Source organism: Plectropomus leopardus, chromosome 3 (genome assembly GCF_026936395.1).
Source record: "Plectropomus leopardus strain MGB_pleo_1.0 chromosome 3, ASM2693639v1, whole genome shotgun sequence".
In the NCBI taxonomy this organism is placed as follows: Eukaryota; Metazoa; Chordata; class Actinopteri; order Perciformes; family Serranidae; genus Plectropomus; species Plectropomus leopardus.
In genome coordinates this window covers 11,245,539-11,265,380 of record NC_142178.1, presented here as the reverse complement: position 1 = coordinate 11,265,380, position 19,842 = coordinate 11,245,539, and the positions used below count along the sequence as shown (strand labels likewise).

General features: G+C 40.0%; 1 protein-coding gene across 2 annotated transcripts in view; it reads right to left on the bottom strand.

The window, feature by feature from the left end:
* Positions 1 to 19,842, bottom strand: part of LOC121942362 (alpha-1,6-mannosylglycoprotein 6-beta-N-acetylglucosaminyltransferase B-like) — a 139,723-nt gene that overhangs the window by 75,730 nt on the left and 44,151 nt on the right. For both annotated transcript variants that reach the window (XM_042485547.2, XM_088075586.1), the window contains exons 3-4: positions 16,373 to 16,523; positions 3,013 to 3,122 (exon numbers count right to left, since the gene is read on the bottom strand). In XM_042485547.2, coding sequence (XP_042341481.2) covers positions 3,013 to 3,122; positions 16,373 to 16,523 — 261 coding nt within the window. The remainder of the gene's footprint in view (positions 1 to 3,012; positions 3,123 to 16,372; positions 16,524 to 19,842) is intronic.

Sequence of the window (19,842 nt, the reverse complement as noted above, 5' to 3'; positions counted from 1 at the left end):
AATAAAATCTATCTAATATCTAACTATAACATTTTCCTGGTTATATTGAGCTAGAAAAAGGTGCAGCTCTCAGATCTGAATGTTTTTAGATTTTGGGTTGATGTTTTTGATAACCTATTTTTAAACTTCATTGCTGTAACACGCACATTGTTACAATATTGTTTTCTATGGTTTAATGTTTTTGTGTGGAAAATATCAAACTGAAACTGTCACCTGTGTATTTTGAAAAGGTGTCAGAAGTAATTTGTGTCAGTGATAAAATCAGCTAGATGTCCTCATTTAAACTAAAATGTGACTGTGTGTGTGTGTGTCTCTCATGTGTGCGTCTGCAGATCTGTTTTGTATTCTCTTCTGTTTTGTTGTAACAGCAGCAATTGAAGTTTATCTCCAACACAAGCTGACAGCTGTGCACGAGTCCAGCTGCGCTTCAAGTCAAACATTACTTTAGAATTACACTTAATGTGACTTTTTTTCTTTTCTTTGCTGACCCTTCTCCCTACATAAACTCTAACGGGAGAGTGGTTAGAACCCAAAACACTGACAGTGTAATCTTTGGGGTGGCGCCCTGAAAGTCGAAGATTCAACTTATCAGTTGGACCGCCTTCAATCGACTGAGATTCTTCAAGGAGCACTCATTCTTCGAGAATAAGTGCTGTGACTTTTAATTGACTTTTAAAATACATGTATACATGTTAGTCCAACTGAAATCAGACTAAACCGAATTTCTTGAAATCAGACTAGCACACCCAGAACATGCAATTGGAGGTCGATTTCCTCTGTCATGTAGATAGCCATACTGGACTTATCTGGACTTGGCATTCTGCTTGTGCTCTTAGTCATCGCGCCAGCCTCCTTCAGCGGTTAGGGTAAGGGACTGTTTGTTATTTAGGAGGGGGGGAAGGGTGCTGCAAAATGGGTCAGGGATTAAAAAGTAATAATTAAGCACTGATGAGGGACTTGTGTTTTTAATTTTGGCTTAGGTGAGGGACATACAACTTTAAATGGTTGTATTTCTTAATTATTATAAATAAAAAGACACACCCCAACCATCTCTTCTTATGATAACTAAACTACAAGCCCACAACACGGAACAAAAGCACAGCAATGAACAGCTGTGAATGGGGCATATTTTAACATATTTTAGCCACTTAAAAGAAATCTATATCAGTTTAAGTGCACTCTATATTTTAATATTTGCTTTGCTTTACGAAACACAACAGCTGATCGAGGCAGCGATAGACCAGCTGCCTCGACCAACTCTGCCGTTCAGTGGAGTGAAATGTTTCTCTCGGTGGAGTCTGGTGTTTTTGATATAACGGCAAGCAAATCCTTGTTGGAAAGGGCTGTCTTAAGGCAAGGTAGAGCGAAAGTGGTGAAAATATTCTAAACATAGCGTATACTTAAACTGATGTTGATCTTTTTAGGTGGCTTAAAACTAATCAATTAAGGCAATTGCTCAGCGCAATTTAATTACATACACGTGACACAGAGGTAAATAAACAGTTGTGATTGTGATTTGGTCTATCTCATAGGCTGTATAAATAATATAGCTGAAAGGGGGCATATCTCCACCTACCATGGCGGAGTCGGACATACTTCCGTCAATAAATCGATTCTCCTCTGGTACTTGTATACTGGGACAAGGACAGTAGTCTGGTTAAATGGCATTATCAAGCTATAACTGTAGCTACATACCTAAAGATGAAAAGAGGAAGTAACAGTCAAATATTCATATTGAAAAGCCAAATCTGTTTCAATTTACGTAGTTCTAAGTCAGACACAGCCAATCTTATAATCATCAAATAGTAATTGTCCTACTAGTATGTATTACCCAAGTAGTAGGAAGTATTGTGTATTCTTCAGCACTGTTTTGCTCATTTTCGTTTTTTTTAAGATGATTTTTTTGGGGGCATTTTCCCTTTGTTTTATAGGACAGTTTGGAAAAGACAGGAAAGGTGGGACAGAGAAGGGGGAATGACACGCAGCAAAGGGCCACAGGTCCAACTTGAACCCGGGCCGCTGCAGGAGCCTGAGGCATATTGGGCGTACACTCAACCCAGTGAGCTAGAGGTCGTCCCGTTTTGCTCTTTTTCATAGGTTAGTTTCATAAAGCAGATTTGTGTACCTGTATAAGCACTTCATGTCGGTGCTGTTGTGTACTGTTTATTGCTATATTCTTCCTGTATGACACCATATTACTAATATGGGGTTTTCTGCCATGTGTGGTCAAGGTCATTTTTTTTATCATGTATGTTTGGTTTTTTGACCACTATCATAAGTTGTTTTGGCCAAAAGCATCTGCCAAATAAATGTAACAATCAGGCTGGAGAAGGTGTACAGGATTTCAGTGTCAGTTGTGAATGTGCACACGCTTGAGATGAGTGGAAGTGTTGTGTGCATAGAATTGTTTATTTATTTATTGTTCTTATGATTTAATTATGCTGCATATTTTTTATGGCTGTTTGTAAGTAGGATCTACAGCACAATAAAGTCTCTACATCTCCCAACAGGAACAATAAAGTCTGTCCATTCAGCATTGGAAAACCTGCTAATAATAGGCTAGAGTCTCCATCTCATTGCCTGTTAATGAGTATGCTTTTCTTTTTTTCTTTTTTCTAGCGTGTCATATTTGAAGTCATAAACGTACTGGGAAAACAGGGTTACAAAAGAGTAAAGCAGCATGGAGCACAGTGAAAATGTTATGTCTGTTTCTTTTTTTTTCAATATTTTAGTTATCCAGTTTCTGTTCTCAGTGGCGACTAATTTGGAATGATGTTTAAACACTGCTGACTGAGATGGCGCATCCACCCAGGTGCCATGTTTTTTCATCACTGCCCATTGGAGCTGGAACTGATAAATACCTATGACTAAAAGGGGTTTTACACTCTTGAAATCAGTTACTCATTTTTTCAGATGTTATGCTTCCTATATCATATGTATACATAATATAAAGTAAAACAAGCAGGTAAAGGCATTCTGCACTGATGACGATGATGGTGACTGGTACTGTACCTCTTCCTTGCACCATGCTGTTTTGCAGTATCTGCTCCACCCTTGTGGCCATGTTGGAGACGTTCTGGGCTATAGCTTGGATCCTCTCCACCAGGCTGGCTGGCTGAAACCTGCACACACACAAAAAGACACAAAGAAAGTGATGAAAAAAATAACAAAATGTGGAAATGGGGCGCACCCTGACACTGTGGGCCACAATGTAAACTCAATTTAAATTATAGGACCTGGGCATGGAAGGGACATCAAGTACAACCTCTAATGCCTAACTTTTATCATCCATTCTTTCTCTCCTGACTTTCTCACCTCACTTCAGTCATGGGCTACTCTCTCTCTCTCTCTCTGTCTGTCTTTTAGTTTCATCTCATTGTTGTTTCTAGTTTTCCCGTTGCACTCTTTTCTCCCCCTCCTCTTCTCCCTTGCCTCTCCCTCTGTGTTTGCCCTCCCTCCCTTTTTACATCTCAACAGATGTAGAAGTGTTAGTGGGAGATGCAAATTGTTAGACACTTGGTTGGAGCGTGAAATAGAAAAAGACCTGCACTGTTAATACCACTTCATCTGTAGGGTGAGAGACTTCCCATTCACATAATAACATGGGTGAAAAATGTGTGTGTGTGTGTGTGTGTGTGTGTGTGTGTGTGTTCGTTGTGTGTATGTGTTTGCATGTGTTCATGTGCTCATTGTAGTTCTGCATATTTCTGAAGCATCTGACTGCATGATTGCACATCACGCAAAGCAAAGCCTGCGTACACACACATGCTCATTCTGCTGTGCCCATTATGTCCGTTCAAATGACTTGATTTCAGTGTGCATTGTGTATGTGTGTGTGTGCCTTTCCTCTTTCTCTGTATTGTCTAATCAGCAGATGGTATTAACCCTCATTAAATCCAGAGGATTAAATGCAGCATAAAAATGCATCATCAGAGATGATGATAAGAATTATTGATTATGTGTACAGTATGTTTGTGCGTGTGTGTATGTGTGTGCGTGCGTGTGTGTGTACAGAACAGGATACAAGGCTGCTTAAGGAACTACACACCAACAGCTGCATTAAAAAACAAACTTAAAAAATAAATAATTCATGGGGCTGAGGGAATAATGTGAGGAAAGTGCTTTTGTTGCTCTGCAAAGTGTAAACAAAAAAAGGAGGCAGCCATCAAAGTCACAGGCAGTCTCCATGCTCCATTAACATCTTTGTAAGTGTCACTTGTAAGCGTCACTAAGTGTGTTTGCATCCCCTTAAATATGTTCACTACAACAGAGAAGTCATTATTCTCTAGTGCATGTATATTTTAGGGGCAGCAGCTATCTCCAAAACATTTGAATAGTTTGCAGAAATGTGAAATTATGATGGAGTTTTGAGAATTTCTGTTGCATAAAAAGTTTTTAAACAGACATATTCTATCTCTGTATATCAGCCTACCTGGTTCCTGGTAACGGATCCCTGAGAAAAATTACTTTAATCAAAATTTAAAATTCTTTGTTCATTTTCAGTTTTATCTGATTTTATATTTTTATTCGTGATTTTACTTATTTTTTACATTGTTTTAACTCGCAATTTCTATTTTTTACAGTGTAGAGTTGAGCTAGTGTTAAACTTTTCAAACTGGTTTGATATTACGCTAAACACTGAAGCGGTATACTGCCACACTTGACTTGGCAGCCGCTTAACAGTGGAACATAATTACACCGTATCCTATTGGTAAACTAGCCTCTGACTAACGCCTAGCATCACAATAACATATATTGTGCTCTATATTGAGCTCTCTCTCCACACTGAATACATGAAATGTGCATTTCTGTTATGTCATGTAAACATGTTATGTCATGTAACCTAATGTTTTTAACATTACTTTTTAAAACAGAAAATAATTTTATATTGTGATATTTACTGGAAATTACATACTATATAGCCAACAGTAAATAGTGTAGCTTGTTATTAGCAATGGTCATTTAGCTTACCAGAAACTTTCAGCTCTTTGGCATTCTTTCTCAGGCCAGCTGCCATCTTATTTAGGTTTTTGTAGTAAAATAAGGAGGTACGGTAAAAATAATTCCTTGTGTCAACTTTGTGAAGCAGCTGTTCCTCATCCACTGAGGCGCTTTCAAAGCGAGCAATAGGAATAAATAGAAACATGCCATCTGACAAAAGTTCAGCTCAAAACATTGCCTGCAGCAAGGTAGGTTTGGCTTCAAACCCAAAGTCTTGCCCTTGTGGTGCAGTTTTAGTTTTCTTGAAAGATTAACTGCCATTAGACGCAAAATGCTCCGATAGTATTTGTATTTGTATTTGTATTTATTTATTTAGCAGGACAGTGTGCAGAGACATTGAATATTCTCGTAGAATATAAAGATGGCTGCACCAGATTTAGCGTAGCGCTAATTTCCATCTGTAGTCCTCACATAAAAGACAGACAACATATAAAAGACAGACAACATAGTCTGTTTATAGACATGTTATATTAATGACATCATCATATTGCTTTTCATAAATGCTGTATAAGATGTATTTAGCAAAACATGTCATAATGACAAATGCCAGTTCAGCCGGTTTTGCATATAACTAACCTGGTTTAAGGTTGTACACCATACCAGACACTATCATTGTGTGTTTTTACACAAGATGTTTGTCTGTTTTATTGCTGTGCAAACAAATTACTGATCACAGGCAAATGAAGCGAGGGTCAAAGCTAAATCTTTTTCCAGTCCCTGAGACTTCAGCTATGAGAATGATACTTCATCCATCAGTCCATCCATTTTTCGCACTTATGCAGGACTTGAGCTGCTGTTATGCAAGCTAAGCATGGTAGCCCAGTCCATCTCCCCAGCCATGTCCACCAGCTCTTCCTGGGGGATCCCAAGGCATTTCCCAGTAAAATGGAATACATAATCCTTTTCATTGCATGTTATGGGTTTCCTGCTTGGTCCCCTCCCAGTTGGACATGCCTAGAATACCTTCACAGAGAAGCGTCCAGGAGGCAGCAAACCACCTTAAATGACTCCCTTTGATGTGGAGGAACAAGACTCAGTAAAGGAAATTCCACCAGTAAATCAAGAGCTTTGCCTTCAGGCTCAGCTCCCTCTTCACCCAGACAGAAAAAGGCAGCGCCTGCATTTCTGCTGATGCATCACCAATCCACCTGTCAATCTTCATCTTACCCTCACTAGTGAACAAGCCCCCCAATCACTTGAATGGCTTCACTTGGGAAACTGACTCTTTTCACATCCTGAAGGACAACCCAAGATGCAAAGTAGCAGGGCCTCAGACTTGGAGATACTGCCCATCATCTCTTCCGCTTAACACTTGTCTCCAAACCATCCATCAATTTGCATAAGTTTACTGCCATTTTCATACCAGGTAGGGATATAGTGTGACGACATAAGCCCCGGATTCTATGGTGCCAGCTCCCGGGTGAAAAGTCTGTGTAATGTCTGATTTAGCCTATGTGTGTATGGAGCGGGTTATTATCTGGAGAATTCATAGCAAGCATGTGAGACAACTTGAAACTAGACAAAACAAACATCTGGGGTGAACAGGAAGGGTCAAAGACACATAGACAGCAACAAAAATGCCATCTGGAGAGATGATGAGGTTTTGGGTTTTTTTTTGTCAAAAAAGGCTGAAACCATAATCTTCAGACAAATGAAAGGATCAGCAACAACTCTGTTGTTCATGACCACATTAGGAAAGGGCTATAGTTTTGTCTTTACTGCAAGCTCTACCCAGGCACCACCCAGCACCCAAACCAATGGGAGTATTTCCAGAAGGCGAGAATGCATTTGACAATCTTTTCTTTGTTACTAAATGTTTGGCCATGCACCATTACCAAGCTGGCATGCACCTGTGGTGCGCCCCATAGGTGGAGCTTGCACACCGTCTGAGATTGCAGTCGCCAAATATGCCGGCTCTGGGGCTAAATTTCAGCAATGAGAGCAGCATTTAAGTCACAACACCCACATGGCCCATAAAAACACAAACATGTCCAGGGAGATCGATAAGACAGAGAACTGATGATGACATTCTGGCTTACATAAAATCATATTTACTGTCCATGCAGTCAATTTGTCTGCTAGGAAAGCTGTCATGGCTTTTGCCCTAAAGGTCGACATTGTTTGTTTTGTCAGCTGACAATTATGTGGTTGCTGTCGCTGGCTGATAGATTGCTCTCCATTTCAAACTTTTACTGGCCCTGACTGTTACATGTGAAGCTGTGCACTGGTGCACTGAACTGGAGCCGATCCTGTGAAAGGGGAACTCTGGGAAATGTCCAGGCCTGATTCTGCGTACATTGGCTGGAGTTCATATGTGAAAGTGCCTATAGTTGCACCTTTTTACTCTCCAATTCTGGGCTCACTTTTATCAATTCTTTTTCAGGATTGCTTTTGCATTCTGAACCACAGTTGTGTTGGAAGAATGCTAATAAAAGCTGTGCTTTTTTATTTGCTACTGTGCCTATTTAGTGCCACAAATAGCCTTCCTCTCACCTGTTAAAAGACACCAAATGAAAAATCTCCATAGTGTAAAGAAACCTTCCCAAACGTGCTCTGTGTGAGCACACTGAAACAGTTATCTCAATAAAAGCATTTGACAGAACTAATTATAATTTCACTCCTCCATTACGTGCAAGTGAGGCAAAAACAGCGTTACGAAAGTTATTACCTTATATTGTCTTATAATGAGTGCTAGCATTATATTAGGCAATAAAATTATATTAAAACATTAATATTATTACATGGAGCATCTCACAAAAGTCCCCCTCTGTAGAGGATTACAGCTACCGGCACCTATCCTATAAAAGTTGCAATGTATTTGGCCTGAAGGACAAAACCTTGCTTGGTAAGCTGAGTAACCCTGTTACTGTAAAGTTCCCTTTGGGGGGCTTCGCTGTGACTGTGCAAGTTGGCCTCTATAATACTTGACCTTCTAATCTCACCTCTAACGTCTGCTACAATGTGAAATCATCCCTTGAGATGAACACAAAAAAGGCGAAGAAAGAGAGTCACAGACGGAGAGACTAGGGCAGAAAAATGGATGAAAGGCTGAGAGAGAGCGGAGGACTGCATAACGAGATCCAAAGAGGACGAGAACAAAAAGACCAACTCAGAAACATAGTGTGAGAGTCGAGGAAAAACTGAAGTAAAAGCAGACGGAAAATAAAGAGAAGATCAGCAATCCACAGCAAACAGACCAAGAGTACCAGGGGGACCTTTATGTGAAGGGAGAGAAATAATGAAATAAAGAGATCTTCTGCGGATTTGTGTGGAAACTAACAAACAGCTTGAGTGAAACTTTAAAAAGATGATTAGGATCAAAGAATACAAGGATATACATATTTGATGGCTCACTTGTGTGCTACTTGCAATGAAGCCTTCGTCCTTTTGATGAATGTAGACAGTTGGCTCTTTTACAAATGAGGGAAACAAAACAGAAATGAGGAAGAGCAAAGAGGAGACAAATCGAGAGAAAAGTATAGGGGGAGAAGAAACGGCGAGAGGAAATCCACTGACGGATGCTGAACAGAAGTAAAACACTCTGAGAAGAAGAAACTGAAAGAGAGGCGGTAAGAGAAAATCAATGATGACTAGAGGGAGAGTTTCTAGGATAAAAAAAAAGTGCTCTCATGCTCTCCTTATTTCCCCCCCCCCCTCCTCTCTCTCTCTATCTAATGAGCTCATCCTCTTAAGGGAGGAGGACAGATCTGGCAGCATCTCATCAACCAAAGCTGTCCAGGGCAAAAGATGCATGTGACAAGGCGTCAGCATGAGGGTCTGAGTGTTTGTTTGCATGCGTCCTGACTTATTCGACCCCATGGCGTAGTGTTAAAACATCACACTAAGCAGCACTTACTCCAGCGCTTTTTTTGACACAAATGACAAAACACATGCATGAATGCACACAGATGCACACTAACTAACTTTGAGTTTTCACGTACAGTGGTAAAGAAAAAGGGGTTTGAACAGCATTGTGTATTTCTCCAATTGATCTATGCAGGGAGCAACAAATCACATCACACATCATGAACTCACCGAAGTCAGAAGAATAACTTGCCAACTTGGTATATGGAACCATCCAAGGAGCACATGAATGCAGCATAAGAGCAGGGATTTCTTTGCTTGGACTTGCAGTAAGGTTAAACTTTTACTGAAAGTAACATGAGTATTAGGCTGTCAGTGCAGAAGAAAATTGAGTAGGACTCATTACGAAGCAAATGCTGCAACGTATTAGCGCTAAACTGGCCAGAGCATTACTCGTCACCAAAGAGAGCCATGGACCCACACCAGAGAATGGAATTGCAAAAGATATGTAGAACTACCTAGAATGTTTTAACTTGACAAGCTGTGATTCATAACTTAATCGGGAAGCAAACCTGAGTGCCTGTGTCATCCTTTCCAAAAGACTTAATTTCCAAAAACACAACCCTGGAGTTTTCAAACCAGTATGGGGTTAGTGGTGCTTTCAAAGGTCTCTGTTTTTGGGGTTGTAAATTGCCAGAGTAGTGTGAGCGTTGGGCGTAAAAGTAGCAATAGTTATGCTTTTTAAAATGAAAACAGATTAGTGTGGATATAGCCTCAGTGTCTCCTTTGCTTGGCTGACTACCTCCAGCAAAGCTTACAGTATGACATTGACTTGAGTGCTGTGGAAAAGAAGGCCTCCTGGGATAAAGGTTGTTACTGACGGGGCTTAGCTGGGTGCTTAAGGGAGGAGGAATAGGTAAAGCCAAGCCAGAGCAGTGATCTTCAGCGAGCGTGCGCCTAAGGGGAGACTTTGCAATCTCCCCTCTCATCCGGTAAAACGGAGTGAATCAACTCTGCATCCTTTCCCCTCTATCATCCCCCTCTCCAGTTTTTTCCAGCCTCCCCTCCCTCGCTATATTCCCTCCGTTTTCTGCTCTAACGAGTGGCTGCCCCATGGGCGAATCGCAGGCTGGGGCCTCAGACATCAAGTCCCATTCGCTGCTACACGGGAGTGTGTCAGCACCAATGAAGCTCATGCAGAGATGACACTCCCGCCCAGTGTGTGTGTGTGTGTGTGTGTGTGTGTGTGTGTGTCTGTGTCTGTGTGCCTTTCTGTGAACGCGTGCCTGACTGGCCTGGATTTGGGTTATGTTTTTATAAAGCTCTCTCTTCCCATTTGCTCCTTTCCCCGCTGGCTAAAATCACACTTTACCACGTCACTCATACTCAACTACATTTCTCACACAGCCTCTCTCGCTCAGTGTGTACAGTACATACGAGAGCAAGAGAAAGAGAAAGAGTAGAGCATAAAAAGAGAGGGGACAGAGAGCAGGATAGAAGAGAGGAAAGGGGGAGAGAGTAAGAGACATAGAGATAGAGACAGGAGGAGAGGGGAAATGAGTGATGGAATAAAAGTCACTGGACTGAAGAGAGATACTTAGGTCATCCTTGACTGTGTGTTTGTGTGTGTGTGTGTGGTCGTTAATCCTGCGGGCTATGTCCTCGGTCAGGGGTCTGTGCCCTGGTCTCACGCCCAGACTGGTTTTAACAAGTGTTACCTCAAGTGAACTAATACACAGACACACACAAACACACACAACATTTTTACACACAAACACTAACTCAGACTCGTTAAACACACATTATTCTGCTCCTCAGCGGGGAGCCAACAAAGGAACATCATCAAGACAAAGAGTGTGTGTATGCATGTGTGTGTGTAGGCGCCCACCAGTTTCCTTCGTCGATACTCTTTTCATTCTGCTTCCTGAATAAAAACTCTCACTACAGCTATTAAAGCCGCTTCGCTCCAAGGATCCATTCAGTCCAAACAACACTGTACTTAGAAAATAAAATGGAGTTTTTTTGTTCTGACTTTGATTTCATATTGTTCACAGAGCACCGCTGTCGAAGAGAACAAATTTCAAGGAGAACTCATCCAAGAATTAAACAAAGAAATGTGAACTTCATGTAGCGTAAGTTTTCTGTGATAAAGCTGTGATTTGGTATCTGTTTGAAGTTTGCGTCACTCTATACAAACGTTATTTGAGATGAGCCGTCAAATGCCTGTCATGTTTATAAGTCGCACGATTTCTGTTTTCAGAACTTGATTAAAAAGTAGCAGCAAAAATAATTCTTTATTCCAGTGAATCAGAATGCAACCAAAGAAATAAATAGTCAGTTATAGCAAAGATGCCCTTGGACTGAACTCAAGCTATACGTAGGTGTTTCAGCTTTATCTTGTTGGTGTAATCACAGACTGCATCACAGCCACAAAACTGATATGTATTTGATTTGGGGTTTCATTTAATCGTTTTTAGGCCTGTTTCACACAGCAGGCGTCAGCAGTGCCAAACGTGTTGTTTTTTATTTCGGAGCCCATGTTATCAAGTTAGAGCATTCACACTGCCCGCCTGAGCAGCACTTGTCAGGTGTGTGTCAGCTGCAGCACATCTAGAGAAACAGTGGTTCGCCGATTATTTATACATGATGCGTGCGTTTGTCAGCAGAAATAGGACGTGAAAATGTATTTTTGATGATTATGTTGACGCTAAACCACTTTTTACTGCAGTTTAAAAGTCTCTCTTTGTCACAGAGATGAAGAAATACAAAGATGTCTGTTTCACTCCAACTTCCCTGTTTCCCTATCAAAACAAAAGCCCTCTGACAGTGTCTCTGTGGACAGAATCCCATTCCAAGGCATTTTATTTTGAAACATTTACAGGACCGTGTTGTCGGCAATGCAGTAGTTTGCATGATTTCATAAATGAGTGGAATTTATGCTTACACATGTGGAAATACAGTGCTCATAGCAGCAGGCAGCAATGCAGCAGCAACACTGCAACAATGCTGCATGTGTGAACACCTCAAGCAAAAAACACACTGCAGTTCAGCAAGGCTGCCGTCACGCTCTGCTGACGCGTGTTGTGTGAAATGGGCCTTATGGTTGCTGTGAAAGAAACGTTGCAGCTTATGACAATGTATCATTTGACAAAATGGTAATAATGCTTTAAAATAGGGCTGGGCAATATATGGCTATTATATGATCTCACTGCGAGACAGTAATTGATTTAACTTAAAAAAAGCTGGCTGTGCTGACTTAAAATCTTAAATTCAGAAGACATGCTGATTTTGTAATGATTTATTATAATGATTAATGATTCAACATGTCTTCTTAAACACAGTCAACATAAAAATTTAAGGCAGCCCAGACACTAAGTTGTAAACGTTAAAACAAACAGTTTCTTTAGATAACATCTTCAATTTCTAATATCATCATATCCAAAGTTTTGTCTTTGCTTTGTGTGATGCAATTTTATGAGATAACCAGACTGTTCTAGCTCTTCTATTATTTGCCCACTTATTTATTATATGCGCATTCCTGATGATTACAAAAATCTGTTAGCAGAGACCTATTTGCTGTGTAAATCTGTGTAAATATTTTGTGACCACTCCAAGTGTAAACCCTACAGTATCTCAGTTATTGTACTTTGACAAAGTTATTGTGATTCCCCTAGCCCTACTTTTAATGTACAATGTCCTTTTAACTTTGCATTATCCTTGATATTTGATTAACCAGTCATTGTTATTCCAATTAGAAGCAATACAAAGAGGGGGGTAGACAAGTGAACATTAACCTTTTGTGAAAATAGACCTTAGAGGAACTAAATCAGCTTTGCAAACTCTGCTACAAATGTGGGTAATAGGTTGAATGCCAGTTGTGTTTAATGGGGCGTCTAGCCGAGCTGAAGGCACTGCTGCTGGGGATTAAGTCTGGGTCTCTGCAGTCTTGGCTGAGTGTTTTTTTCCCTCTTAACCGGTCAGACACCCCAACTTAAGCCTTAAATCATGCTATTTTGATCATGCACGCCGATTAAACATGCACAGCTAATGTGAAAATTAAACTAGTTAGGCTAATGTAAACACTGTCAATTGAAATCTTGAATAATCTCAAGGTGTGAACACTGGCAAGTTGTGACATGGCGATCCTTCCCATCTCTAATTTCCATCCTGCACAATGTGAACTCAGCATGACACGCACTCGTATCTTTGGACGATAATTTAAAAATAAGGATCACTAGTTACGGGTGGGTTAAGAATACCGCCGGCTGCTGCTTTGTAATTGTCTATGTGTCTGGATGGTTCTGGTGATCCACGGTTTCTATTGTGGAAATACATAGCTGTCCACACATACCAACCTCAACAAGATTGCAGCATGGTTGCTCTTTCTGAACACGGACAGCATTGCTCTGCAGCTGCATATGAAATGCATATTGTAGTGATCTACAGCAGGAAAAGGACGGCAGCTCACATTCCCACCATCACACAAGTCTTTATTTAATTTAAAAGCACACACTTTTTCATCTTCAGATCCACATATAGAAAAAGAACCTCATGTTTGAATGGCACTGTCCAGGTTCAGGAAAGTTTCGGTGAATCAAAGGATACTACTATTCCTGATATCCTGTCCGAAAATGATGCAGCATAGAGGCCGCAGTTTACTTTCCAACTTTTCTCCATCTTTTCCTCGATGTTTACATTTGAAAACTTCAACCTGGCTAGTTAGCAGCTAGCTAGTAAGAAGTCAGCAGGAGGAGAGCCTAGAGTTGATTTCCTCATCCTGATGAGCAGTCACATGTCACCGACGTCAGAGGCCAACCACTAAAAACACCATCAAGGCTTGCAAAATAGACAGAAGACCCTGAATGAAGCAAAATATAGCAGAGCTGACAAAGAGGCTAGAAACTGGAACTAGAAATGTCCACGCCTAAATCATCCACATTTTTGTAACAGTTTAATCCTGTCATTTGTTACTAGATTTTCAACTAATTTGAAGAGACACTGCACTATATACAGTATATCTCATTTAGCAAAGTTGTACGATGAGACTAAGTCTTGCCACTGAGGGAAAACTGTTCATCAACCATATTAAAAACATGACAGTCATACAACATTGGTTTCAGCTCTTGTGTTCGACCCTAATTAAACTCTGACCATAGCCCCGTATCCACCCAAACTACCTCCTTCAAGGCAATAACTAGAAATTGATTTCTGCTACAGTTAACACATGCATGTACCATCCTACTTGCAGGACACTTCTCCCCACTAACAGTTGAATGGCTCCCCTTCCACATTAAACAGCCCATTACTAGACATTGATTGCAGTTAACACCGACGCCAGACCGTATTAATCGTCCCATCCTTCCGCTCTAGTGCCTCGGCGTAGATCTGAACCTGAGCGCTTATCCGGGATCATTTAACAAGGCTCGAAGAAGTGAGGGGATTTCTGTCAGTGTGTATCACATCACTCCTGCTGCACCAGGTTTAGTGAGGCCGTTTGAAAATGAAAGGAGTTAGAATGGAGGGAACGTTAGATAGAAAAGACAAATTGGATGTTTTGGTACTAACGGGGCAAAGAGAGGAGCCGTTTGATAAAAGCAGTAGCAGGAAGGTCATACAAGACTTGTCAGTTTGCAGCAGCGATTTTGAGGTAATAGGCAGCAATTTCCACAAGCGACCATAAGAGGGGAAAAAAATGAGTAAAGATGAGAGCGAAATACAATAAGGCGAGGAGTAAAAAAAGGAAAGATGATAAGTCATGACTACAGTAGAGATAGAGAGGTGGTGTGCAGTGTGAATGATAATGAGGAGTACCTCTTAAATATCACAGTGTTACAGCAGTGTTTCATGTCTATATGCCAGAAAGGATAAGTAATCAAAACTCTGCTAGCTGCTCTCTGTTTATACACACCTAAGCTGACCAAAGCACTCCTGATACTGTATCATAAAAACATTCTCTCTCTGTCTTTATTATTTGTTTCCATTCATAAGGGGACAGAACAATGCTTCCACTATTACAGCCAAAGCTTTGTATCAAATTACTGTATTAATTTAATACTACATACTGCAGTTTTGTAGCGTTACATTGCCAGACTAAATCCCAAGTGTGAGTTAATGTGGAAGCTCTTTGTTCATTTTCTATCTCTAGGGGCGTTATCAAAAGGCCTAGACCAAAATGCCATTGGATGCAGAGTGACCTACAACCAATGAAAATGCAACATGTGAGGCAGTGCTGAGTGACGGAGAAATGTTAACAGACTACAATGTGCACAGATGAGCTGGGATGGCGATGCTTTAAAACGTCTGAGCGAGTGCTGCTGCTTTTGCTATTTGAATTTGAAAGTAGTACATCAACAGAAAGTTCTACACCAGCTGCAGCTGCAGGATACTTCTCCTCACTAAGGTTGTTTTCAAGGATGCTTCAGTGGCACTCCTCTTTACAATACCAGGTTTATGTTTGCCATCATGTCCACGAAGGCTCCATAAGTCATCATATCAAACCTGCCCCATTAGAGTAAAGGTTGTGATCAGCCAGGTTGGCTGAATATGCGTCTGAACGGGAGAAGGACCAGACGCATCTCCTTAAGCAAATTAAGCATAAGCTTGCAGATTCATCTGATTCCCAGGCTTACAGATTTGCTTAAAGTTAGAAAATCTGAACTTGAATGTAAGCACATTTCAAAATTACGACTACATACGAGTTGGTGTTTTTCACAGGATTCATGATGAAGCAAATAACAAATGGTTGAATTCTTTTCAGGTAACAGTGGTGGAAGAAGAGCAGCAACAAAACTGTGTAGAAATACACTTCATTCCTGCATTTAAACTTTTATCTAAGTAAAAGAACAAAAGTATTAGAGTCAAACAAATGCTGAAAGGACAAAAAGTAAATACATAATGATCCATTTCAGAATCATATATATTGTATCACTGGCCTTTAATTACTATTTCAGTTATGTGTGCATCACTTTAATGTTGCTGGTTGTGAAATGTAAAATAATACATCATATTTAATTTGTTTGTTATATTTTGTATCAATAATCTGAGTTTACGAAGTAACTAGTGAGAGATATCAGATAAAATGTAATGGATGAAAAAATACAATATTTCCCTCTGAAACGTAAAGAAGTAAAAATGTAAGGTAGCATGAAATAAAGTAATCAAGTAAGGTACAAGTACCACAAAAGTGTGCTAAAGTACAGTATTTTTTCACCACAGGCTAATTTAGACATAAATTGATCTCTAATTGTTAGTTGTTTACCCATACCCATCCCATACAATTAATATGGCAAATTTGAAGCCTACTTGCCCAATAACCTAACTATTATTCTAGCTATTTTCAAATTAACAATATCTTTAATGTGACGTCAACAGATGAAGACCAACCTATACTTGTGTAATTCACAGAGTCAGCATCATTAAATTATGTTTTCATAAAAGTTTTTTTCAAGCAAAAAGTAAAGGAACTGCATTTGCTCTTTATTTCCTTATCTAATTTCTAACTTTAACCTATTACATCTACAGAGTATCGATTCATGAATTAAGAATTTAGGTGGTTCAGCTGGTGTACCTGTTGATAGCAGAGCTAAGCTCATCCAGGCGCCGTGCCTCAGTGGTGGAGGTGTTGTCCAGTTTGGACAGGCTGTCCATCCTCTTCAGAATCACCTCCAGCATGTCACTGATCTTCCTCAGCACACCACGTGACTCCACACCCCCCAGCACTGAGAGGAAACAAAAATGTGGAAGGAGAGACAGGAGATGAATGAAAATCTGGACACAAAAAACCTGCAGAACAGCATGCACATTAATCACTAAGCTAGCAGCTTTTCTGGCTCACCACGCTATAGTTGATTTTGGCTGTGCTCTTGTTTTGGACAACTGTCTCTACGCACTTCACTGCAATGCAGATCTAAAGCATATTCCCTTCTGTTGTGTGCCAAACAATGAAAAAGTGCTCAGTTTGATGTGTGGGAAAACAATCACAATCTACCTTCCTTCTGTACTGAGTATCAGTGTCCTGCTACTGTAGCTCAAGATATTTTAATGAATAAAAAATGAACTGTTCCTCTCAAATTAAATATCTATTGAAAAAGCAATAACTTTTTTTGTGGGATATCTATGTAATAAAACTTTCAGTTTATAACCCTAAATGACAAAGTGGGGCTGCTACAGAGAACAATATAACCTGTAGATTCAAGTCATCTACCCAAACAACTTTGGTGATTGCTGAGAGTGAAATCCAAACACTCAGTATATCAGTGGTGTATCCCAAGAAAAAAAATGCCACTCAAGTTTGATCTGTGACTTCAGATTTGTTGCAGTTTACAGACCCCAACTCACTGATTAAACCAGACAGTCACCATTTATTAATATAAGGAGCAGCCAACATGTTCCCCATGTAAATAAATCAAGAGAATTACAGATTTGGGGTTGTATGCCTCCTTGCACTGAAAGTTTACATCCATGTCTGTAAAAACATGGATGTGTCACACACATTCTCCCCTCTAGCAGCACAGAATATCTTTACAATCTGCACAGTTCTGAGTTGGACACCCGAAATTAACATCACTGATTCAGTGTCTTACTAAATGTTTCTATTCTATTCTATTCCTGAGTCATGACTTTAAATGATACAGTGTAGTTGACCTTTTAGATATAAAATGTCATCACTTTATCATCACATCCTATTAAACATTTGTTTGAAATATTGTCATAATTAGCATACAAATTTGTGACTTATAGCCAAAAACATATTTTTGTGAGGTCACAGTGACCTTGACCTTTAATCTTTGACCACCAAATTCAAATCAGTTCATTCTGAGTCCAAGCGGACATTTCGGCCAAGTTGGAGGAAACTTCCTGACGGCCTTCCTGAGATAATATGATTGAGAGAATGAGACAGTGTCACACTAAACTGGATCTTTGACCTATAAAATCTAACCAGTTTTTTCTCGAGTCCAAGTGGAGAATTGTGCCCAATTTGAAGAATTCCCTCAAGGCATTCTTGAGATATCATATTCACGACGATGGGATGGACAGATGGATGGACAACCCGAAAACATAATGCTTTCAGCCTTGGCTATTATTGGCACAAAGGCATGACAATGATTCCACAAGATCCACAAAACACCTTTTTTATAAAAAATATTACTTTACCTTAAAAAGCTTTATAAAACAATCAGAATGAATCAGTTATTAATAAAGCTGTTTATTTATTTAATTGTTCAAATGTTGACTTCTCATTCACTCCCATGTTTGCTTTGACTTGATGTGAGACTGCAAGATTTCTGCAGTTGCATTAAACATCCAGTATGTGACACACAAAAAGTCCTACAAAAAAAGACAATTTTGGATATGAGAAAGACAAATCCTTTCATAACACCACTTTAACCTCATGAGAGCAGCTCCTTCACTTGAGCCTGTGTATAATTCCTCATTTTAAAGTCTAAAAGCAAACAGTTGGATTATCTCTGTCTTTAACCTGTATATCAAAAGTTTGATCTCTCATTTCCTCTTCCTACACTGCACTGCACCCAGTGGTGATCTCTTGTCATAAACTGGCTTTTGTTCGCACCAGACACCCAGACACTCTGGAGTCTGATGTCTGAATATGGGCTTACCTTTATATCCTTTGATACCCTTTGATATGAGAATAACTTCCACCAAGACTATGAGTTATGAAAAGCCTGGAACTAATTACGCTGAGACTTCTTACTTTTTTTTTTTTTCTGTCCATGTGGTGGCCAATTTATTTATTTCACCCAGCACAGCCGAGAAGGCTCTCAGTGCACTGGAAGGAACGGCTGTGTAAATAGTTTTGTATGTGCAGAAAGATAAATACATCATTGGCCATCAGTATTGAAAAGTGAGTCTTTACACAAGTGCGCACACAGACAGATGCAGCTCAGGAGACAGTGAGGGAGAGAGCTAGAATATACTCTGAAAGGTGCACAAGACCTCATTAGGATAATTACAGCGACAGTGCCAGGGTCAGAGTGTCTGTGAATTCAGTCATAATGCCTCAGAACGAGGAAGGTGACTGAAAGGTGGAGACACAGATGGAAAGCTTTCTCATTTAATGTCTTTGCTGAATTAATCTCTCCCATATATGTCAAACTCATCATTTTAAGTGCTTGTAGAAAAAAGAAACAGAAAAATCTTATGATAAAACAATCTCTGGTAAGAATGAGAGGGACAGAGAATTGTGGCTCAGATATTGGTGACTGGGTTCTGCCTTTAATAAGGACTCATTTTTAAGACGATAAGTGCACAGTTTATCCTTTTTAAAAAGAATACCCCACATAGTCTGTATAAAGACAGAAAGCACATTTAGTGACAGGTGCTAGCCATTTCAATTACCACATTCAAACCTTGCACAGCAAAGAATCTGCTTTAAAGGTTCTGTATGTGACACTCAGAGCACTAATAGCAAATAGAGTATTAGTGCCTTGAGCAGAGAATGAAGTCCTGTGTGTGTGTGTGTGTGTGTGTGTGTGTTGTAGTCCGAGCTTCTCTGTGGTTTGTTGTGGTTAGTCATTCAGCTGCAGGTGCCTGGCTTGTGTATGTGTGCATCCCACTGGCTAGCCACTAGTTACAACTGCTTTGCATTGTAGTCATATGGCAGTTACCTCTCATATTTGGCGAAAGTTTCACACCCATCCTCCAGTTCCCTCCCGATTAACCCTGTTGACTCCGTCAGCACTGTTGCCTTGTTTGGCGCTTTTTATGGAGTTAGCACTGTTAGCTGCTGGCCACTGGCTCAGCCATGTTGAGAACCATGTCCACACAACTCGTACAAGATGAATTTCACTTAGAGCCTCTTTTATAAGCCCCTTACAATAAATAAAAGCATTGTTTTTTGCCCAATGTTAAAATTCACTGTGCTCTGTACAACGTTAAGGTTTTTTTTTTTTGTTTTGTTTTGTTGGGATCAGGGATTTCTGTCTGTCTTTTTGTTCTCTGCAAAATTTGAAACATTATCTAATGACAGTGTATTTTGCCAGGCCACTGTCAATCAAATCTTATCACACATCAAGCACA